The 24,732-nt window shown below is 45.8% G+C and overlaps 1 protein-coding gene across 2 annotated transcripts in view; it reads left to right on the top strand.

Annotated features, from left to right (window-relative positions):
- The window catches only part of LOC142907805 (tripartite motif-containing protein 14-like), a 29,944-nt gene extending 15,146 nt beyond the window's left edge, over positions 1 to 14,798 (top strand). For both annotated transcript variants that reach the window (XM_076057616.1, XM_076057615.1), the window contains 5 exons: positions 3,153 to 3,248; positions 5,032 to 5,265; positions 6,330 to 6,352; positions 7,418 to 7,554; positions 9,537 to 14,798. In XM_076057616.1, coding sequence (XP_075913731.1) covers positions 3,153 to 3,248; positions 5,032 to 5,265; positions 6,330 to 6,352; positions 7,418 to 7,554; positions 9,537 to 10,144 — 1,098 coding nt within the window. In that variant the 3' untranslated portion in view covers positions 10,145 to 14,798. The remainder of the gene's footprint in view (positions 1 to 3,152; positions 3,249 to 5,031; positions 5,266 to 6,329; positions 6,353 to 7,417; positions 7,555 to 9,536) is intronic.
- Positions 14,799 to 24,732: the final 9,934 nt, after the last annotated feature.

The raw sequence follows: 24,732 nt of genomic DNA, 5'->3' as shown, positions 1-24,732 counted from the left end.
CTCCTGTTTAGCCTGAAATCACACTGTGACTCAGGTAACAGCTCCTCTGTCACGCTCTGCAACAGTCTGTGGAGCGTTACTTTGGCAAGGACCTTGCCAGCAACAGCCAGTCGTGAAATGCCACGGCTGTTGCCACACATGGACGTATCACCCTTGCCTTTGTAGATGGTGATGATGTTTGCGTCCCGCCATTGCTGGGGGATGATTTCATGCTCCCAAACTTGAGTGATGAAGAGGTGTAGTGCTCGGATGCAAAGGTAATCTCCTTGTTTGAAGATCTCCGCAGTGATTCTGTCAGGACCTGGGGTCTTGTTGTTTTCAAAAAACTTTACTGCTGACTGTACCTCTGTGAAGGTCGGTGGGAGATCCAGGTCTTGAATAGTGGGGCAGTCAGGTAGTTCATCCAGAACAGAGTGGTCTGCAGGGGAGGGTTGGTTGAGAAGGGCTTCGAAATGTTCGGCCCATCTCTGTGTGATCTTTTTCTGGTCCTTTATGAGGGTCAGGCCATAAACCGATTTCAGGGTAGAGACAGAGCAGTTTCATGGGCCATAGATGGTTTTCACTGCACCATAAAAGTTGTGCATATCATTTTTGTCGGTGTAGGATTGTATTTCGTTCACCTTCGATACCCAGCACTCGTTCTGCAGGGCACACATTGTAGACTGCACCTCCTTTATTAATGCTCGCCATCGCTGCTGAAATGTGTCTGATGTGGGGTTGTTGATTATAGCACTGTGACCTTTGTGCATATCTTTGAGTAAGAAAGTTATTGATGCAGAGTTTTAATCGAACCAATCCTTGTGTCTTATGCGCTTGTGGCTGAGGGAGTTGGCTGCTGCCTCATAGAGCCTTGAGCTGATAGAGGACCACTTTCCATCAATGGAATCATCTGCGCTTAGGAGAGGCTCAACGTCTTCCAATTTCTCAGCCAGAGATCATCAAAGGTCGTTTCGGACCACAGCATTTCAGAGCCGGGCACAGTCAAGTTGCTTCTTTCCTGACTTTTAGAGACAGGAGGGCGCACTCTCACCTGTAGTTTGATCGTGATAAGTCTGTGATGTGTCCAGCACTTAGCACCTCTCATTGCACGGGTGAATAAGACATTTTATATCAGAACGTCTCACAATGATGTAATCCATTAAGTGCCAATGTTTGGAACGTGGGTGCTTCCAGGATGTCTTATATTTGTCTTTTAGTTGAAATATGGTGTCCGTGATGGTCAAGCTATGTTCAGCGCAAAGGGTCAATAACCTCATGCCATTTTGCATAAGCTTGCGCAATGCCATGCCTACCAATAACTCCACTCCACACCTGGTTGTTTTTTCCCACTCTAGCATTGAAGTCACCCAGCAAAAATATATCTTTGCTGAGGATGTGACGGTGGGCCTCATCTGGTGCTTGGTAGAAGCGATCCTTAACCTCGCTCTCTGATGGTAAAGTCGGTGCATAGCCACTTATAAGTGTGGCATAGCGCTTCTTTGGTAGCGAGAAGCATACCGTAATGAGTTTCTTACTCATGCCAATCAGACTCTCTGTGAGATTGGGTAGGAGACTGTTTTTTATTGCAAATCCCACACTATGTCGATGTTGTACTCTTTGGAGGTATCCGTTCCAGAAGAAGGTATAACCCTGGCCGCCCTCCTTCAGGGAGTCTTCATCCAGGAGTCTTGTTTGGCTAAGTGCAGCAATATCAATGTTTTATCGCTTAAGTTCCGCTGCAACTACGGCAGTTCTTCGATGGGGTCTCTCAGTGTCCCGGTCAGCATCCAATAGGGTTCTTACATTCCACGTTGCCAGTTTAACGGAGATTATTTTCTTATTATATTATTGGGTCTTTCAGTAAAGTCACTTAGATAGGTTCAAAGAAAATAACCTATCTACGTGACTTTACCGAAAGACCCAAGAATATGAATTCCAGCAGTCACGGAAACTTTAATTCAAGATTTATATTCTTATTGTGTTTTCGACTGCAGACTGGAACAACCCTATAGGTGCGGTTACCTATCCACATAAGTTTGAGTTTGCAATGTTTAGGCCACCTTTTCAAGGCCCCTCCCCATGGGTGATCAGTGCGGATCCTATATAGGACTACTCAGTCACACAGAGGTCTGCCGAGAGCAGCTGCAACTCAGCCCCAGCTGCTAGTGACCAAATGCCCTGTGCCGCTGGCGTGCAGGGGTCTGACTAGGAGCTTCGGATATGTTCGTACCTACTCCCGTCGCCACACCACTCAACGCCGCCAGACTTTTGTCCAGTTTTACAGATGCTCGATTCACAGAGGCAGAAGTGGATACCTGCGCAAAGAGTATATTTAGAGTGCGGTTGAGGGTGCGTAAATCCCAACAGCACTTCTTCACTGCAATAGGGTGGAATCCAGTGCAAAGGGAGAACCCAGGATGACTGGCCCTCTTCCACAGTTGCAGGAGGCTGCCGGAGCTCCAGTCTATCGGAGGACCGCCTTTCGCGCGCCACCAGCACGTTGCTTTAATCTCAGGGTGTGCTCCCCTAGCTTTTGTCTTCCCAGACTTATCCACAAGGCAGTGGGAACACGGCTATAGACACAAAGACAGATACAACATTTTTTTAATAGTAATAATGTTAATAAATACATAGGTTTGAAGAAATAAAGTAGTGGGACTTGCGTACCTGTGCTTAATTTGTGTTCAACGATTTAGCTTCTAAAAACATCTGGCATGTCTCACACCCCCAGAAAGGGCATCTCGCACCCCCAGGGGGTGCGTGCACCCCAGGTTTAGAACCACTGGTGTAGTGTATAGCGTAGTGTATAGTGTAGCGTATAGTCGTGTCATGAATAGTAGTGTAGTATATCATCACGATCCATGAGGCAAAATAGCCCGGAGTAGGTGCCCACTGCACTTTTCTTCACTTGTTGTTTCCACTTTCTCCTCTGTCTTGAAGTGCAAATATGGCTCAAGTTAGTGGCTACATCTTTCTGGCACCAATCCCCTGATGACGCTTTCTTCAAGCCATAATTTTCTGTGTTTGGTCTTCCTCTCTTTCTGGTTCCTTACATTTTTTCTGAACAACAACAACAACAACCCTTTTCATTTAATGGGTAAATATCGTGTATGATTTAAATCGTTTTGCTATAGGCTTTTTTTGTTTGGTTTGTTTTCTTTTTCTTAAAACAGGAATCCCTATCGCGTTCACTCCAACAACTTATGACACATAATGGGAAAGTTGCAGCAAGATTGAATATACTGAAGAACACGGAAGCCAATGTAGAGGTGAGACCCAATGACACAATAACACAAATTCCCATGAAATGAAGATGATTGATGATACAAATAATCGGCTTTATTACCCTTCTTGGCAATAATAATAATTATGGAGTAGGTGTTTGCGATGTTCAAACAGCAAATAGACACCAATTATATAATTCACTGTGTAACAAAATTCGTTTTTTGTTCCTGGGTAGTAAGTAAGCAAAGTTTGTGGGGAATAATAGCCATTTTCTATACTTTTGAGGCATAAGCAATTAGAAAATAACACTACCCAGGAACAAAAATCGTGTTACATCGTGAATTATCACGACAAGGCATGATCAAGTCTGCACCAACCACAACATCACACTTGTGGTAAAAGGTAAAAACAAAAGTGCTTTGATAGTAACATACCCACTAGCTTTGAAACAGAAAAAAAGGCAGTTATATTGGCCAACCCGAGCTATTGATACTTTGATATTTGCATTGTCATCGTGCTGTGTTCGCCTTTTGGCATTATACTTTGGTATAACACCGGGACCCATTTTTTTACCAGTATCACTGATTGTCGTGCACCAATATCAGGATGATCACCTTGATACATCTGATGGTCATCTTGAAAAATCTTGATTCTGGTTGCAGGTCAATCAGTTCCAAGGAGAATGCCTACTTTATAATCAAAGCAGTTTTTTTTTGCATATTTTACCACAAGCATGGTGTGTGGTTAATGCAGTCTTGATTAGGCCTTGTAGTGATAGTCGCTGTCCATTTCGGTTTTTGGGTGCCCTCGTGGCTAGGAGATGTTATCTCCCATGCCTCGTATGCAGGAGGTTGTGGGTTCGATCCCGACCCTGACGATGCCTGCTGCTGTATCTTTTGAGTTTGGTTCTCTCTCTCGCTCTTCTCATGGTTGTGTGGATTTGTCTCCAGGTCCCCTCTTTTTTCCGTACACATTTAGAATCAATGTCGGGCATTTAGATTATTTGACTGCTGCTTTAAATTTCCACCTGATGATAATAAGCTATTTGGTTGAGCTATCAAAAAATATGTTTGAACATCTTAACACCTCGTATTCTTATCAGAAACAGTAAAGCCTATTCTTACGTAATTCTGTCCTTCCTCCACGAATTCCTTTGTTTAGATCAATACCTCATATGCTCATTTTCGTGCTGCCCTTTGATTCAACACATTAATACCGATTCCACTTAATGCCGATATCAAACCGGCCACCACCCGACATAGCCAATTAGTATGGTGGTTTGTCATGCCAATAAAACGTGCCAATTTGATATTTGTTGGAGAGTAAAACCCCCCACAACATTTGCAATTCATATACTGATGTTTCGCCAGTAATTATAAACAACCAGCCATATCAGGTGACAGCCAGAATTGTGGAGAAATCCTCCTGTTTCGGTCTTAAATATAGGAGAAATAAATGTGATGTCAATTGTGAACCAATCAGAAGAGAAGAGGGGGGGTTAATATATTAATATAAATTGCAATAGACATCTGCTATTGGTTGGGTTTTTGCAAGCTGCCGTCATGCTGGTGTGGCGCGTTGCTGATGCTCCTACCAGCTAACTGTTGGCGAATTGAGCAGCAGCTCCGTCAATTGTTCTTTCTCGCACGCCACAGCATTGTCAATGCCCCTTCGCCTCCGCCAACCCACACTCTCATCCACGTGGCGAACTTTGGACGAATGACAGCTCGCAACTCACGTGGGTCATGCTCATCCATGCAGCGGTGGTACTTGTAGCTAAAACTGTAATCTTTTCACGCGGAAAATTTTATACTCGTCCCATTTCAGGGAACGTCGGCAGCTTTTGACAAATCCATAGACGACGCTTTTAACGCTGCAATCAAGTCCCTCGAGGAAGAAAGGGCCACACTCAAGCAGTTGGCGCATGCAGAGCAGAGTAAACTATTGGGCCTAATCCATGGCCAGATGGCGCCCCGAGAGAAGATGGTCGCTGAGATGGTGGCTGTCACCAAAGAGGTGCAGGCGGCTTTGCAGGAAACGAATCACGTGCGGGCTATCCAGGTACGTGGAGAACAGAGGGCACCAGTAGTGTGGAAATCGTCAATAGCACCTTCTGCTACTGCTGCTGCATTGGCTGAACGAATACAGTGTTAAAAGGTCGCGTTCATGACACACACACACACAAAGTGCCTGCCACGAATGAACCACACAATACTTTTGGTGATCTCGTCAAGGAGCTGTATACCACCATCACGCGAACTCCTGTCATCCTCGCAGCAGCAGCAGCGGCGGTTATTGGCTCAGCCGTCGAACAAAAGCGGTCAACTCTTCATTTCGTGGCATTTTCAAACACGCTGCTTCTGCGGCCATCTGGGAAAATGTTTTCTTCTGATATTAGGAAGCCACTGAGAGCTACGATGCACCTTTACATCATCTAGATTGACAAACCCATTTCTTTAGTTTAACACGTAGGCTTTTTTTGTTGAAAGAGAAACCCTATTTTTGACTTAAAACCATTAAATTTGTATTTCAATTTTTTAAGTAAAGTCTTAGGCTCGCAAACCAACTGACCTGGAAGAACTAAAACATGGTATTGTGAATGCTGAGTCATCATGCGTGCCTACAGCTGTGTTTTAATTTTTTTTTTCTGAACGATGGGCAACATATACAAGTTTATTAATAATTCGAGCATATCTAATCAATACCATAACATTAAATAAACGAAAACGTAAATGTCTATTACGTGCAGCATTCATATTAAATTCATATCAGCATCTCGAATGACAATACAGATATTCTTGATTCTTTCGGTAAAGTCATGTAGTAGGGAAACAATTAAATAATAAAAATATAAAACAATAAATTCTCACGACATTTTGACTGCGACACAAGCAATCATCATCAGGTGTGAAAACCTTCTACGTGACTTTACCGAAAGAACCAAGAATATGAATCCCTGCAGTCACGAAAGCTTTAAATCAAGACAATACAGATATTCAACTTTTTTTTGGTGTAGTATTCATTTTGGTACACTCCGTATATCAACATGAGATGAGGTTACCCTGAGATGGTGACCAGCTTACCAATGGATGTCTCACGCGTGCACCCCTGTCCCTCTGTCGCAGGTGAGCGGTGAGTTGGAGAGAAGGTAGGTCGGACACCTTCACGTCACTCCACCGCCACTCAACTCCCCAATCCCAGTTTAATTGAACATTCAAGATCCATGTTTTACTGGTACCACGATGGTGAATAAATAATATGCTCACTTTATCCTTCCCCGCAATGATAACACCGGAGTTGTATTAATATGTCGAGACACCTACGATCACAAGGCCATCATCAAGTTGTGTTCACCCGCACATCATGCTTGTAGTGAAATGTGCAAACACACTTCCATCATAATAATCTACGCATTGTCCTTGGAACTGATTGGCCTACACCAGAGCTACAGTCTCCTTTATGGCCTTGTCATGAAGGAAGCTGTATTATTGCCATACTTTTATTTATCATCATCATGATAGTACCGACCCTGACGCCTGCTGCTGCATATTAGGAGTCTGCATGTCTCTCTCTGTCCTGGTGGTTGCGTGGATTTTTTCTCCGGGTTTTCCCTCCACATTTAGAAACATGCATCTAGACTATTTAGATTTTTTTTGCTGCTGTAACCGTCACATTTCTAAGCCACTTTGTTGAGTTATCATGTGTGTCCAGGTAGCTTTAAAAGAAAAGTTATTACCTCGGTGGGCTTTGCCTGCTAAAATCGGGTTGGTTTTGTTTTATTTGTATGTGTTTGGGTCATTTGTTTTTTACCTTTTTTGTACTTTTCACTGCGATCATGTATTTTTGTATTGTTTGTTTTAACGTTGTTACCCGTGCCTACTGGACATCTGTGAAAAAGAGCTTTATACCTCATCGGATTCCTCCAGGAGGCTGTTGCTCTGGTGCAGGCCAATCAATTTTGAAGACAATGCATACATTATTATTATTATCAGTGAGCGTGGTGTGGTTCACGCAGACGTGATGATGCCTTGCAATAAAGGGTGTGTCTATTTAGTGTTTGAACATCTTAACACAACTCCTGTATTATGATTCTTATTCTTACCGGGAAGGGTATTGCAAGCCTATTCTTTGTAATCATCTTGATACTGGCCAACAAAGGTTTTCCCATAGATCCACGATGTTCTTATTCCTTATTTGTTTCTTCCACGTTCAGGATAACGGCCGCGATGATGAAGAACCCGCCAAATGACAACATCGTGACTAGAGACCTATTTTCATCCTTGCATGGCCTGCTGCAGAGTCTCTCCCCCAGAATCTCCAATTGGAAGACAGAAAACGCGATGCTCAGAAGTAAGTTTGTGTGCGTGCATGCGGTGGCACAGTGGTTAACGAGTGGCTGCGTTGCGAACCAGGCGACCCAAGTTCAATTCCTGCTCATGGCCACCAACACCAGTGATGATTATATGAACCGGTCCTGGGCCCCCAGCCCCCACCCCAGCTCAACTCATCCTCAAATGAGTACCTGGTGTGGTGTGTAGTATACATCGCCACTGGGGAGACAAATGTGCCTGGGTCTGGTGATAGCCAACCACCCCCTCGGCGCTGCTCGATAACAACACTTGCCCCTGCAGACTGCTACCGGCTATACAGGGGATATTTTTATTTGGCATCAAAGTTGTGGAATAGAGAACACACTTAATAATAATATAATGAATAATAATTTACAATTGTAAAGTTCTGCATTTAATCTGTAGATCCACCAATGCGCCAAATTACCCATTCACTCACCCACCTCACTCACCCACCCACCCACCCACTCACCCACCCACTCGCTCACCTACCCACCCACTCACTCACCCACTCATTCACTCACCCACTAAATTGCTCACTCACCCACTCACCGAATCACTCACCCACCGTTCCTGTTATCTATTTTGATAACGATGAAAACGCTAATAAGTGGTACATCTGATGATCGAATCTAATTAAACACGTATATTTATATAGCCCTTCACTCCAGGCGCTTGATGAACATGGCTTACAACATGGTGACACAGAATGGAATGGTGTAGTAGCGGGCTACCAGGTGGTTCTACTCAGGGGATCACGAAAGGGACTACAGGGGAGGGAAGGAGTGGAGGGGTGAGGAGGAGGGAAGAGGACGAGAATGGGCAATGGAGAAGAGGTGTTGAGGCTCTAACCACCCTCCTGCTATCCGGAGGCTCACTGCCATGTGGGGGAAGTGGGATGCCCAGATCGCGTGCTGACTGAACACGGCAGGTGCAATCAGCTATTCCGCAAATGGAAATATATAAATGAAGGGAGTTACCAAATGCGTCAAACACGAATCTCACATTAATGTGACTACGTCTATGTGACCACGCCATCCAAAAACAAAGGAAAGCTTCTGCCGCCTATGAATTCAGAGTTTGGGAACGAATGACTGTGACGACGTGAAGAGGCGCAAGAGAACGGGCGGCAGCGGTCCCGGCGAGCTACAGGAGGGAGAGGGGTGTTCCGTCAGCACGCAAACGACCTGCTGTGGAACACACCGAATCACAAGCGGGGGGTGGGGGGGGGACGCTGGTAGACAACTTGAATGGACACTCGAATGGGGCGCAAGTGAGCGTGGAGAGGTCGCATGCATAGAATTGCACTGAGAGACAGAAAGGGTGCCGTACGCATTACAGAGAAAAAATGCAAAGGTTAGTGGCATCATCTTGACTTGGCAGGGAAACTTTTAGGGGGTTTGGGCAGTTTACGTCGACTAGCAGGACCGATGGGTGATGTTGCAGACGAAGAGACAGAATGGCAGCCCAAGGTGGAAATGCACCTAAAAGGACACTCTCGCATGGAGATAGAGTGATAAGTTATCAGTTTGTGTGATGAAAAAAATTATATGCATTATTACCCTTTCTGTAAAAAAAGAATAATACTACAGGAGGTGTTAAGATGTTCAAACACCAAATAGACACACCTTTTGCAAGGAATCATCAAGTCTGCATGACTCACACATCCTGTTGGTGGTAAAACATGCAAACAAACACGCTTTGATGATGTACACGCTGTCCTTGTGTATATAGTTAAGAGACAACCCAACGGTTATGTTTTTTGGCGATCGCACTCTTCGTACACCCCCCGAGTACCCGGTGTAACCACGGGCAGGTGAAACCTCTACTTAAACCCAAGATCTGAAAGGTGGCAGTGCAGCTGTTTGGGATTCTCCAGCACCGTTGTTTGTCATTGTATCAACAACAGCAGAAGCAGTCCACCAGCTAAGGGAGCCGATGACTAACCGCTGTCCTTTCCGCGTGCGTTCTATGACCGAGAAGATTTCAGGAGCCCAACCCTTGATGAAGATACACTCCACTACCAACTGGACGCCGACGACTGTGGCAAGGCCCTGAGCCTGTCTCGGCCCCTCAGGAGGCGGCGGGACGTGACGGAGGGCTGTGAGGCGTTCTCCTACTGGAGGCAAGCGCTGTGCGAGGAGGGCTACACCTCCGGGTTGCACTACTGGGAGGTGGACGTCAGCGAGTGCGTCGAGTGGTGTGTGGGCGTCTGCTACGGGTCGATGGAGCGGAGCGGCAATACCAGCGATGCGGAGCTGGGTGAAAATGCCGAGTCGTGGTGCATCAAATACAGAGACGATGATGACGACGACGACGATGGAAATCTGAGTGCCTTTCACGATGCAGAGCAAACCGACATTGAAATCAGCTGCGATGGTGGCCGTAGTGGCTGGCACATCGACAGGGTGGGCATTCTGCTGGACTGTGACATGGACCGACTGTCATTCTATGATGTTTCACAGGCACGGGTCCACTTGCACACCTACTACTTTGTGCAATACGATGGTCCACTCTTCCCTGCGTTCAAAGTGCTAGACGGCAGCATCACAATAGCCACGTGTCCACGCTCCTGCGCTGGCCTCTGCTAGGCTTCTCAGGAGAGGTGACGTGGACCCAGCATCAGAGCACTCTGTGAGCATTGCTGTTTAGGTTAGCCGTTCTGGCACTGTTGCTCCCCTGGTTGATTACTGTCATAGATGTGCACTGTTCACGTCACCGTTGAGATAGATTTCTATAGACTCGCATAACTATCCACAACCTTAGTTCAACACAAATAGACTCAAATATCGACCTATTGATACCCACAGATGCAAATAGATACGCATAGACTCACATACATACTTATAGACTTGTATACGTACCCACAGATTCACGTACAAATCTACAGACTAATATAGATAAGCAGATATTTAGATGAACCCATATACTCACATAGATACCCACAAAATCACATATAAATTAATAGACTCAAATATAGACCCATATTCTCGCATAAATAACCACAGGTTCATGTAGAAATCAATAGACATACATAGATACCGATATATTCATATAGATACCCATAGACTCGCATAGATACCCATATACTCACATAGAAAACAATATAAACTCATGGCGTCATACAGAGCCTCATATACCTACGTGGGAAGTTGTGCTTATATGGTTGGAATCTCGGTTCCCAGGGACAATTATATTACGTGTGTTTGTGGACCTAATGGAATGTTTCGTTGTGGATGAGAGGCTCCCTCTCCTCTGTCATGAGATGGACCAGTACTGCCTGGACCTCTGAAATACAGGCGGACCGGTGAACCGGTTCTGGCTTCAATAATTATGAGGGGTCGACAGCTCTCCACTTGGCGTAGGAAACTGCCAAACAACAGGGATTGCCACTTCTTTTGAACAAAATAATGAAGGGGGTGTGGGAGCGTGGCGGTGATGTCTAAGAAGCTGTAAGTTACAGTGTTGTATATATAGGCCTTTTTCCAAAATTGATATTAAGAATGATTTTGCCAATATATATTTTTTTAATCATTGATGGTGTCGCTTGGGGGCGAAAGGGGGTGAGATAAACCCCCCCTCCCCTCACAGCAGCTGCCTCTCACACTGGAACCAGGCAGCCGGAGATAAGCCATAAAATATAATAAAACCCAAAAGAAAAGAGAAGGGGGGGAATTACTAATGAGACACGGGGGAAATATACGTAGCCTCAAAGGCCCCCGTTTTAAGAGCACAGACAACCAGGTGCCACGAAGGAACAGGCAAATTCTACAATAATGTGCCTTTTCGTTTCTCTTAATACAACGGTTAATGTTCAGAACTTAGCGACAAAATGAGTCGACATAGACTGACAACACAATCACTCCGATTAAAAACAAGACTACAGTCTACATAGTGGATTATTACTTAATTCTATTACCTTTTGCCGTCTACATGACTTTACAAAAACCAAGGGATATTTATTCCAGCAGTCAAGAAGCTTAACTGAAACTTAGCTATACCTCTAACCTCAGGACATCAAAATATAACTCGAGTTTAACAGCACAGATCCCTGGATACACATGGGGGAACAAACGTTAATAAACCCTATGAACACACGTGAAATGACAATGTTAAATCACGAACGTGGAAAACATAAACCAAATAATGATTATAAAGAGTTAAGCCAGGGGTCATCCAGGGGAGATGGGGCGAGGTGGGTCGATCACGTGACCAAGAGAAAAGGATTCCATAGATGAAGCCTCCCGGCCGCCTTGTCTCCTAGCAGCATGGGGCAGCAATAAAACCACAAAGGGAGAGACCACGACCCCCATTGAGATAGACAAAGGTGACACCCGACCGCGAAGGAAGGAGCCAGGCCTTGAGGAAACAACTTATCACCCCAATAAGTAGAACAAACATAAATACCCAGACGAGGGATGACAAAAACTCAGCAACAAGAATATGCAAACATTATAGACTGCCAAAACACTCACTCCGATTAAAAACCAGACTAAAATCTACACAGTGGGTTATTCTAAAACATATTATTAATACTAATGTTATACTTGGTTCTTTCTTTCACGTAGAAGGGAAACAATAACATAATAAAACTGTATGTCCAGAATCCCTGGCGTCTACAAACTAAGTTGCCTCTGTGGTAGTAGTTACATTGGAGAAACCAAACGACATGTCTCAGACCGCATTCGTGAACACAAAGCAGACCTAAAACACAGTAGGACCAACACCTCGGCCGTGGCAGATCACTGTTATAATTCAGTAGGCTCACATGACATTGACTTCTCCAAGACAGAGGTTCTTTGCAAGCCATCTGGCTACCATGAGAGATTCGTTCATGAGGCTATCCACATATACAAACAAAGAGACAATTTCAACCGAGAAGATGGATTCTGGCTTAGCAATCATTGGAAGGATTTGATAAACCATTTCGAGTCTTAATTGATTGTTCACGCTTATGGTGGCTTTCAGACCGCATCCATTATTTTCGTCTCCCCCCTCTTTTCCGAACATGGATGGACTCGTCCATCTGAACAAACTGTCAAATCGCTCTCCGTGGTGCTAACGTTAAAAAACGCCACTTTTTTCAAATTTTCTTGCTGCGGTTTTCACACCTGATGATGATTGCTTGTGTTGCAATCGAAACGTCGTGAGATTTTATTGTTTTATATTTTCATTATTTTATTGTTTCTCTTCTACGTGACTTTACCGAAAGAACCAAGAATATGAATCCCTGCATTCACGAAAGCTTTAAATCAAAATACTAATGTTATTCACCTTAAATTCTCTTACATCTTGCCGTCTACATGACTTTACAAAAAAACAAGGAATATGAATTCCAGCAGTCAAGAAGCTTAACTAAAACTTAGTTATACCTCTTAACCTCAGGACATCAAAATATAACTCTAGTATAACAGCACGGATCCCTGGATACAGACGGGGGAACAGAACTTAATCAAACCCTAGGAACATACGTAGTAATACAATCTTAAAACACGAATCGTGGAAAACAAACCAAATAATAATTATGAAGAGTTAAGCCGGGAGTCATCCAGGAGAGATGGGGCGAGGGGAGTCGATCACGTGACCAAGATAAATGTATTCCATAGAGGAAGAGTCTCCCAACCACCTTTGTCTTCCAGCAGCACATGATAGAATTGCATACGCAGGCAGAGGGCATCTCTTATAAATAAAAATCAAATGCCACGATGGAAGCACTGTAAACACTGCCACAAACATACCTTGAGTCACGTACAGAATCATAACTATAAAGTGGTACGGTATCAAGCTATAGGAGGTCAAATAAAATGTTTAACTTCAAAAGCCTCAACACACCCCTTTGTGAGAGGCAAAAGAATGTCACACCTGGAGGGAAGAGAAAAGGGGGGAGGGAACTCCACCAGACAGGGGAACCCCCCCTCCTTCCAGATTAATTATTGCAGAGGGTGGAGAAGAAGGACGCACTCGGGAGCAATCTGGAGCATCTGTTTCCCTTTGATGGTGGGATAGCTGAGGAGGGGGACAAGAATCAAGCCAGGGTGAGACTTAGCCAATGGCTTAATAAATGAGAACACACACACATGGACACACGTACAATCCTACCCCCCCCCCCCCCCCCCCCCGCAGCATAGAGTGAAATCAAAGGAAGTTCCGGTCCTTTGGGCGAGCCAGAGGAAGAAATTTTGGCATAAAAAACAGACACGAGCCATACATCGCTATCACAGCTACCAGTGGCAGAAGACGGCGATCAACTACAGAAGATGACCAACCACAGAAGATAACAGCCAGCCACCGAGGGCGATCAGTCACCGAAGAGTTCTGTGACGGCGGGAAACGTCAAGCAATCAACGTCGAGAAAGGGCGGAAAGCGCCAGGCATCGACCAAGCCAGCATCGCAGAGAACCAGCTGCACGCGCAATCGACACTGCCAGAGAGACGGAGCAGGAGAGAGCACACCGCAGCGTCACCAGCGCCACCAAGCAAGGGTGTCAGCTGCCAGCGGACGAGCTGCGGGTGCTACCTGACGACAGGATCATCGCGCACCGATGGCGAGCGTCGTGCCAACTCTTCTACCCAGCTGTGGACAGAACTACTGTAGACCTGAGGAAGAGGGAGAGCCAAGCTGCCCGTATGATACACACACACCCACACATTACAACGCAAAGAATTGATCAAGAAGACAAACCAACCACACACAACACATACCCGGACTAATAGTTAGAAGACTCATGATAAGCGCGTCAAGTATCAACTGATAACGAAGAACACGGCTGCCATTGGGTTACGGGGAAACGGTCACTTAGAAGTATTTTAGTAGTTATTTTTCTTTTGATTTGCATAAATATTATCAATGAATTCATCGATGAAAACTAAACCTTTAGAAACCTAGGTTACGAATCTACACACTCACAGGGAGAATATTGTGTTGAAATCTTTCTTTTGAGCACAGAATCTGCCCGCGAATTTATTGAAGCCTTAGCCAATTGATAAGTATTTGCTGGAGCAGGCATACTGCCGCACACCATTGTTCCAAATATTTCGTTAATTATGTAATCTTCCCCATGAATTCATTGCCGTATATGTTTTGCCTTTGGGACATGTTTCTTTATTGCCTTCGTATGAATATCGTTGCATGAATTTTTTTAAAGGACTTTTTCCTCTCACCGTGTATGCTCGCTAACAGTACAATCGAAGAATAATCGATCGTACTGTTACCCAGTTAACAAACGTGATCATTGAGGGTTAAATGTATGGATCAAATTAAGAGAACATCTCCAGGAGTACTGTGTTGACAATTCCAAGCATAAGAGTTCACATATTAGAGTGTTAAGGTTTTGTTTAGAAATTTAAATTGCTTAACACAGAAGTGTCTGCGTGGTGCCTTCCTAAGTTCATGCATAATAATCTTAATTATTAGAACTGTATCCTGCGGTGAGATTAGAATTTGGAGACCTGACATAAAAACACTAAGACATAATCAGTAAATGTTAAGCGAGAATAATTGTATTATACAGATTGATAATACGAACCTAGACAACGAAGCCAAGCTTAATCTAGCATACTTACAGCACACCTGAAAAACTGCATACAATTGTATGATCCCGATTTATAATACTACCCTCGGCAACGAGGCAGGGCATAATGATCATAACGGTGTGCATTAGCATAATCGCAAACTTCATACGATGATACATTTTGAATTAGCATTATTTATGCACATAATTACATAAATTATCATAAATTAGGATAATTACGCATTTCCCCAACTTTATTTTTGGATTATTTTCAAATTTTTAAGACCCGGCATATACAACAACAGGCTACTGTGGACTCGCCTCCCTGTCAACAATAGGTGAGAAATGGTAATGGTTACTTACGCCCCCACCAAAAATGAGCATCAGTAGAGAGATGCAGACAAGGCCGATGAGTCAGATGCCTTCTTAAACCTCCTGTCCAAGGTGCTAGCTAAAGTTCCCCCTCAGGATGGAGTCTTCCTGTTGGGTGACTTTAATGCCCGAGTGGATCATGATGCAGACACCTAGATTGGAGTGATCGGAAGGCATGGGCCAGATCAGCTCAATATTAACACTAAGAGGCTGCTAGACATCTGCGCAGCCGATGGGCTTGTAATTACCAACACCCTGTTCTGGAATCGGCGCATCCACACAACATTGCGGATGCACGCCGGGTCCAAGCAAGAACATCTGCTGGACTATATAGGGCCTACCGTGGAGCTGATCTGCCCACTGACCATTGGTTTGTCATCTGTTAGATGTGCCTGCCAGTCACACACAGTCGCCTGGTATCAGCTAGCTGAGGATAGTTGCAAGCGGCAATTTCAACATCGCTTGCAGCTGGGGTTTGCAGCTGGGGTTGGCAGCATCCCCCATCCTGATGCGGAGGGGAAATGGGTGAGGTTCATGACTGTGGCTCATGACTGGCTCATGCAGCTGCAATAGCTGCATTGGGTATGCAGTCAACACCTCCCCAGAGACCCCAGCTTAAGAAGGAAGTGTTCCAGCTGGTTGAGAGAAAACGACAGGCTGACTCCCGTTGTCTACAACATCCAATATCAGAGAATGAGGAGGCTTACCGCAGCCTTAGCTCGGAGATTTGAAGAGACATGCAGTGCTGTAAGGATGAGTGGTGGCTGCGGGTTGCTGACAAGATGGAATCTGCCTCAGTAGTCCGAATCACGAATAACTAAATCCATCAATAAATTAATTTGCAGCACCTCACCTATTACTATCCTTACGGGAAAGAACGGCGATCCAATCTCTGACCCCTTTGAACAGGTCTGTAGGTTTGGAGAGCATTCCTGTGTGGTCTTGGGAGAGAGTAAGTCCCTCAGCCCAGACAACATCATGGGACGAGGTGGAGATGACCCTGATAGGGTTGCGGTGCCTAAAAAATTGGCCAAATTAGCCACCCCTTCTGAGTGGTTAGCTGAAGTGTCATCTGTGGAGGAAGTACGAGGAGTGATCCGGAGTCTGAGAACAGGAAAAGCGCCGGGCAGAGACGATCTCCCAAGTGAAACGCTGAGGGAGGGTGGCATCTGTGTGCAACTGCCCTACATGACATCATCACAAATGTGTGGACCACAGGAAGGGTTCCGCAGGATTGGAAGGATGCTCTAGTTGCCCCCCTCTGGGAAGGATTATTAATCAACATCTTCCCAGGCACGCTGAGGAGATGCTTGCAGAGCCCCAATGTGGTTTCAGAAAAGGGTGGTCCTGCACAGATGCCATATTTTCTGTCCGTCTGCTGCAGCAGAGGCGTAGGGAATTCCCACAAGACCTACATCTCTGCTTTATTGCCCTGGTCAAGGCCTATGACACCATTAAGAGGCCTGGACTCTGGGCTGTTCGTGCTTTCGGAGTCCCTGACTCTCTGCTCACAATCATTAAGAGCCTTCATGATGGTGTGCAGGCCCAGGTAAAGCTGCATGGCCGGGAGTCAGAGCTGTTCCCAGTACACCTTGGGGTGCGACAGGGATGTCCTCTGGCTCCCACATTATTTAACATCTATTTTGACCACGTAGTTCGTAAAGCCTTCAATAGCTGTACCGGGGGAATTTCCATTTGGTACAGATATAATGGGAGGCTGATCGATGCCCGGTTTGAGAAGCTTTATATGGCTGTACCAAAGAAATTTCAATCTGGTACAGATACAATGGGAGGCTGATTGATGCTCAGGTGTGGTCGAGGGATGGCTCCCTATTGGTCAACCATGTTATGTATGCCGATGATTTGGTAATTGCTGATCATTCAGAGGAGGAATTGGAGGCCCTGATGCTTGACCTGGAGTGTGCTACTAAGTGTGCTGCTAAAAGGTGGAGCCTTACTATCAGCCCCAGAAAACACTAGGCACCTATACTCTTTGGTTCTGGGTATTTTGTGCTATCAAACATTCCACTTCCTCAGCTTCCCATTGTTGATGGGGCAGTTGTGGAGAGAGTGCAGAGTTTTCTCTACTTGGGCAGTGTGCTTATGACCAGCTCCGGTTTGACAGCTGAGGTCTCACTCTGAATTAGCCAGGTGGCACTATCTTTTCATCAGCTGCATAATGCTGTGGGGAAGCTACTTGTTCTGTCGCTCCACACAAAGCTTCGAGTCTTCTCGGCCACAGTCATGCCCTCTCTTCTCTACGCTTTTGAAAGTGGACTCCTTTATTGGAATATATGTGCTGGTTAGAAACATTCAGCTTTCCTGCCAACGATCCATCCTGGGTTTAACCAGGCTGGATTGTGTGAGGGGCTCACAAATCCTCGAAAAATCTGGACACATTCTCATCAGTGAGCTCCTCTGGCAGGTAAGGTTGTGTTGACTTACGTAGTCCAAATGCCCAGCCACCGCATGGCCAAGAAACTTCTGTTTGACCAGATAGAGGAGGCTCAACGAGCATTTCACGGCCTGGAGAAGAGATGCACTAATGCGGTTCGGGATGATGTTGCACTGATTGGACTTGCCAAAGACTTGTGCCAGCAGTGTTAAGATCGGCCTCGATAGAAGAGGCTAGTGAAGGATGCTATTGGGCAGTTGGAGGCAGTTGCCCTCAAACAACAACGGAGGACAGAGGAGCGATGCTCACAACAACAAGCAGAGCGCCGGGCGGCTTAAATGCAGCAAGATGGCACAGTATACATCTTCCAATTATCTCAGTCATTCAACCCATGGCACCTGCGAGCCTTCAACACTTCACGTGGCCTTACAGTGCACCTGGCCTGGAACAGGCGCCATGGTGACATCACCATCAGTTTGTGGCGAATGGCGGGTATTGGTAATAGTATAACAAACTGTGGGGAGCGGTATTGTAGCGGTTAACGACCTAAATTACGAACCCGGCGACCAAGGTTCGATTCCCGCTCAAGGCCACCATCAGTGATGATTATTTGAACTGGTCCTCGGCCTCCCGTAGGTTGACGCAGTCTCAATTGAGTACCTGGTGTGGTGTATAAATACTTCCACCAGGGAGACAAAGGCGGCTGATGTGGTGCTCACCCACTCCTTCATGTGCCGTGCTTGTCCTCATGCTGGTCCTCATACGTGCTACTCACCAACACCACTTATCCCAACAGTCTGTTGAAGGCTACACGGGGTCTATTTGTCTTTGTAATGGACTAACTACCTGTGATACAACCGCTGCATTCAAGCTCTCCGAAGAGTTTTTGTTTTGTTTTTCACTCATTTTTTTAAGCACGATGTTAAATTTTGGTTTTAATTCCAAGATTATACTCTCACGACCAGTGCTGTATTGTGATTCCAGCTTAACCAGTTTATTGTGGGTGAGATCTTCTTGTGTAGATATAAAGTACAAAAATAAGTTAAACTATAACCCTCCATCGCCACCCGACAGTAGAGGAGATCAAATCAAGGAAGTTGTTGGCCAACTTTAAACTAAAACTATTTTCCCAGCTAAGGGACACTGAGCTATGTAGCTCTTTTTTAGAAGCTACCTGACCACAAATGATAGCTCAACCAAGTGGCTTATCATCACGTGGAAGTTTATAGCAGCCAAATACTCTGAACGTGTAATTTTGATTCTAAATGTGGAGGGAAAAACCGGAGAAAAATTCACCCGACCACAACAGGGACAGGGAGAGACACTCTCGCAAACTCGACATATACAACAGGCTTCAGGGACGGGATTGAACCCACGACCTCCTGCATACCAGGCGAGGGAGATAACATCTACCTTGCCACCGCGGCGCCCCAACTGGGATTTTTTTTTTTATTCCCCACGTTTCGTTGGAGATTGCACACGGCATAATGAGACATACACAGCAGCTCTTTTTCGCGTGAAACAGCTTCCAGATCCACGTCAGTCAGTATGTGCCATGACGTCACAATGACAGCCATGTGGTACATTCTGATCTATTTTTATCAATGCGTCACAAGTCAGGGCCTTGAATAATCATGATGTAACTTTTATTATTATCTCCCGTTTTATCTCAGATGCCAGGCTACCTCATTCCACGAAGCACCGTGATGAGCTCACTAAAATAAAATTTCCTTCAGCAGATCGGAGAAAAAGGAACTCTATCCTCTCTACACAATATTGAATATGATCAATATTTTGTTGTCATCTGGAGGGAAAATTTACCTTCCATTTGTCTTTCCCATTATCAATGGCGTTCAAGGTTACTGCTTTTAAAGTGTAACCATTTTCTTTACGATATTCAGTTGGTGCCTCACGGTGCTTTTAAAATTAACTAACAATAATAGCCAACTTAGGCACTGCAACAACAGTGGCCCGGATAGATTTTGGGGACCATTAATGAGATTTAAGAAAAAGCTATTTTATTTTTGATGTTCAACCGTATATGCTGTTTATTGTCTCTGAACTGTCATTCTTAAACATGTTTTCTAAGTTTTGATGTTAGGTTAGTAACACGGAGTTAGTCTGTTCTGCTCTCCAGTTTCCTTGGTGAAAAGTGTTGCCCAATCCTGGCCATCTGGCTCAAAAACTTGCTGAAATAACGAACAATAATCAGAGTTGATTGCTGGCTGATTGGCTGTGATTGGCAGGTTAGGTTAGTGGTTTGTGATTATATTGAAGTGTATTGTTTGTTATAAAGCTGACGTTTTAATGCCAGTATGACTTTAGTTTAGTGTTAATTGGTTATTAATAGGGTTAATTTAATAATTGCTTTGGTGATTATCATTGAGGGATGAGTGATACAGTTTTATTGAAGAGGTTGTGTTTCTTTGCTATAATACACGATCAATTGATTTATCTAAAATGGCTGGAGTTATTTGTTCCCATTGTGAATTTAGTGCTGAATATTCTCGCGGTTTCGTGCCAAGTTTATCGAGGTACAGAGGTCGGCCAATTGCACCCCCTGTGGCGGCTCGACCATTGACGGTTGACCGCGAGATTTGTGGGTGCTACCGTCCCCCGCCATCATCGAATTGTCGGGGCCGTTGTCTCCCGACTTCCCCGCTACATTCGTCCCACTACCCCCCGGCTGTTCTGTGAGGTCCGGGCTACCGGACTCCACTTCCTCACCCCCCTGTACCCCCGACTTGGTTGCTGACCGCGTCGGCATGTTTCAATCGGTGAGGCTGCCTGCTCTATGCTTACAACGCGCTACGCTGTTCAGTGGCGGCGTGCCGTGGTGAGCGCACTCGCAAAGTAAAACCCAGTCCCGCACGTGAACAAACAGGTATGGCGCGCCGATGCGTGATTCCCTCACACACACGCTCTACGCGCTCAGGCAATAACAAACACGACGCTGCTACCTGCCGAGTCCCATGCACCAATCACACGCGAGGGAGTGGGGAGTCGGGGGTGGGAGGCCACTGGTGTCTGCCGTGCGCGTGCTGCTGATTGGAGGGGGTCACTTCGCTCCGATTTAAAGGGCCGTTTAAACAGCCGCGCGAATACGCGCACGCCAGGCGCTTAGCTCGCTACCTCGCTATAGACAATTGCGCAGGCTCGCGACCGCAACACAGTCACACAGGCACGCGAGCGCTAAGTGCTACTGTAAACAATCGCACAGGTATGCGAGCGCTAAACACTACCGAAAACAGTCGCGTAGGGACGCGAGCGCTAAGCACTACTGTAAACAATAACACAGGTATGCGAGCGCTATATACCACCGAAAACAGTCGCGTAGGCATGCGCACGCTGAACACTCCGCCTCGTGGTAAACAACCGCACATGCACGCGAACACCAAGCACGCTCTACCCTCCTCTTCACACTCCCAAAGACCACACGACACAGTTTATCCCCCTACTAGTTATTTTATTTACCGCGAGTAACCCGTTAAACTATGTGTGATTGTGTGAGTCAGTAGGCCCTCCTAGCCTTATCCTGCCTATCGCTCCGCTCTTTACCCTCGATTAAATCATTCACACTCACCTCTCTCTTACTTATGCTTACTTCCACTCTGCTGCGCTGAAAGCTGTAGACGGGCGAGGCTGTGGGTCGTCTCCGTAGGGGGTTGAGCCTGGCTGCGCTGAAGCTCGTCACACGGACGTCTCGAACGGCTGCCTCTCCTGCTCCGTGGACCGCGATGATTTGAAGAACTCTGCCTCCGCATTTTATCCACCCTATCACGAAGGCATTCCGTGGTGCTTGTACTCGCCCACCCGTGCCCTTTCATATTCGGGTCTATAATCCCACCTATGACAAAAGGCATTCAGATGCTTCCGCACCCGTGCCACCCTGTCCATTCAGAGGCTTGGCTATTCTTGTCCCTTTGTTATCTAGATCCCTAATTCTGCCTAGAACAAAGGCGTTCCACTGTTCCCACAACCCGTGCTGCCCTGTCCATTCAGATGTCGGAATGCTCCTGTCCCGTTGTTATTTGGATCCGTAATCTCACCTATAACAAAAGGCATTCAGATGCTTCCGCACCCGTGCCGTCTGTCCATTCAGAGGCTTGGCTATTCTTGTCCCTTTGTTATCTAGATCCCTAATCCTAACAAAGGCATTCCGATCCGTGTGTGTGCGGTTTCACTCGCGGTGGCTCAACGGCCTCTGCCGTGACCACGTAACTTTAATATCAGGTCACGGCGCTGCGATGCATGTCAGCCTCGGGGGTAGATCGCCCAATTGCCCGGCCGCAGGAAACCATGAAGGCTTTCTTCAATTAGCTCAGAAGAGGCGACTCTCTGCTCCCACTCAATGTTCATTCACACGTGATGGAAGGCATATGGGTCAAAACGTTGGACATTGTGCAATTCACAAACTCATACTGGAGAGCTGCACAGCACAGCCACTGAAACCTGTGCAGTTGTAATGGCTACATTGGTTGAAGTATCCTTGCTGCACCACATGAGGAGCTAAAAAGTTGCCTGGCACGCGTTCGTATCAAGCCGGCTGTCGACTGCAGGCCACGGCGCACTGGAAGTTTTTGGGAGCTACCGGAACGCCATCTTTCCTGCAGATGCTTATCCTGGATCCCCACTCTGGCACGACCCAGCCGGTTTATACCGGTGTCGAATCCGGTCCTCCCTTGAATACCTTTCTTTTCTCCCCTAGTCCATCATCATCATTGTCCTCCTGCTGCTACTACCACTCTCTGCCCCCGGCTCCCAGCTATGAACAGGCCTACGCCAACCCCTATCACTACCCCTACCACACTCTCTATGATTACCCCTACTCTTATAACACACCCTATAACTACGCCAACCACTATCACTACCTCAACCCCGATCACTACCCCAACCCCTATCACTACCCCTATCACTACCCAAACACCTATCACTACCCCTACTGACACTACCCAAACCCCTATCAGAACCCCTACTAACACTACCCCAAACCCCTATCACTACCCCTACTAACACTACGCAAACCCCTATCACTACCCCTACTAACACTATCCCAACCCCTATTACTACCCCTACTAACACTACCCAAACCCCTATCACTACCCCTACTAACACTACCCCAACCCCTATCACTACCCCTACTAACACTACCCCAACCCCTATCACTACCCCTACTAACACTACCCCAACCCCTATCACTACCCCAACTGCTCCTTAACCACTCCTGCCTGTTCTCCTGTCACCATAACCACACAACCACCACTTGTAATCCCCCGTATTTATTATCTCAACCACTATCATCTAATGTACAATTTAATAACTGCTGTAAAACACCTTAGATTAAGGCGCTGCTATGTAGTCATTAATATAAACTATAAGAATAAGGGGCTGCTATACATAAATTGTGGTATTCCAGTAACTTATATAGCAGCACCTTTTTCTTATATCCTCTATATATGTCAGTGCCTTATTGTTATATTTATATATTTATATACAGCAGAGCCTCATTCGCATATCTTATATAGATTGATATATAGCAGTGCCTTATTCTCAGATCGTTTATATATTAACATATATCACCGCCTTATTATAGCTTTTAAAGGTTTATATATAGCAGTGCCTTATCTTTATACCCTATACTGTCCAGCAATTATTGGTTTAAGGGTTATAGCAGAGAAAGCAAAAAGAGAAAAAATAGGCTCATTCACATCTGTTTCAGAGATTTACAGAAAGCATTCGATATGACTAAATAAGATAAAACGTCGGCAACACTAATATGCATTGGAGTTTATCAACAAGATCTTATATCAATAGATAAATTAACCTTGATATGGTATCCTGAATTTGAGTTTTTTTATTATAAAGTTGTCATGCACTGAAGCGTTTCATGCTTCATTGGACTAAGACTTATTTTTACTCCCCCCCCCCCCCTTGACAATTTTCCAATGTAGAACCAATTCACCCTTGATTTAAAGCTTTCGTAACTGCAGGAATCCATGCTCTTTGGTTCTTTTGGTAAAGTCACTTAGTTAGAAATAAAAGAAAATAAAACAAATCACGATTTTTCGATCACAACACAAGCGGTCGTCATCAGACAAAGGAGTCAGCCTCTAAAGGCAAACTGTTTATAAGGGTTTGTGGATGGGCGTAGCCCAAGTGCACCAACAACAACAGCAGATGCACGGGCGGTGCACGAGTGCCAATGCAGCAACAATGCCAATGCAGCAACAATGCCAATGCAGCAACAATGCTAATGCGGCAGCAATGCCAAGCGCTGGGGATGCGGGGGGGGGGGGGGGAATTAACTCGGAAAAACAGACTAGTACCCAGCAGATATGATGGAACAACCATAAACAGTTAAGGTTTGACCTGGTTACTAACACCCTTCCAATGATTGCTTAATTTGTATCCATCTTCTCAGTTGAAGTTTTGTCTATGTTTATATATCTGGATGGCTTCATGAACAAATCTTTTATAGTAGCCCGTAGGTTTGCAGAGTACCTTGGTCTCAGAAGCAGCAATATCATGCGAGCCCACAGCATTATAACAATGGTCAGCCACGGCAGAGGTATTGGTTCTGCCGTGTTTCAGATCTGTTTTGTGTTTGCGAATACGGTCCGAGACATGTCGTTTCGTTTCCTCAATGTAACTGCCACCGCAGGTACAACTCAGTTTGTAACCAACGAATGTGTGGTACCACCGCGGCGGAGCAGCTCCGTCGGAGGCCGTATTCACCACTGTGACACCGCCACCGGGGAGTGACGACGCCGACGCGGAGCGCCCCTCGCCCCCCCCCCCCCCCCCCCCCCCACATGTATACACACACACACCCCACGTAGGGCCGGGAGGGAAGGTCACCTGGCCGACGGGTTTTTATCCAGAAGCCCCTAATGGGATCAAG

This window comes from Petromyzon marinus, chromosome 83 (genome assembly GCF_048934315.1).
Source record: "Petromyzon marinus isolate PM22_M1 ecotype Great Lakes invasive population chromosome 83, UKy_Petmar_22M1.pri1.0, whole genome shotgun sequence".
Lineage (NCBI taxonomy): Eukaryota > Metazoa > Chordata > Hyperoartia > Petromyzontiformes > Petromyzontidae > Petromyzon > Petromyzon marinus.
Note: the sequence above shows the minus strand (reverse complement) of the source record. Positions and strands in the feature narration are given on the sequence as shown.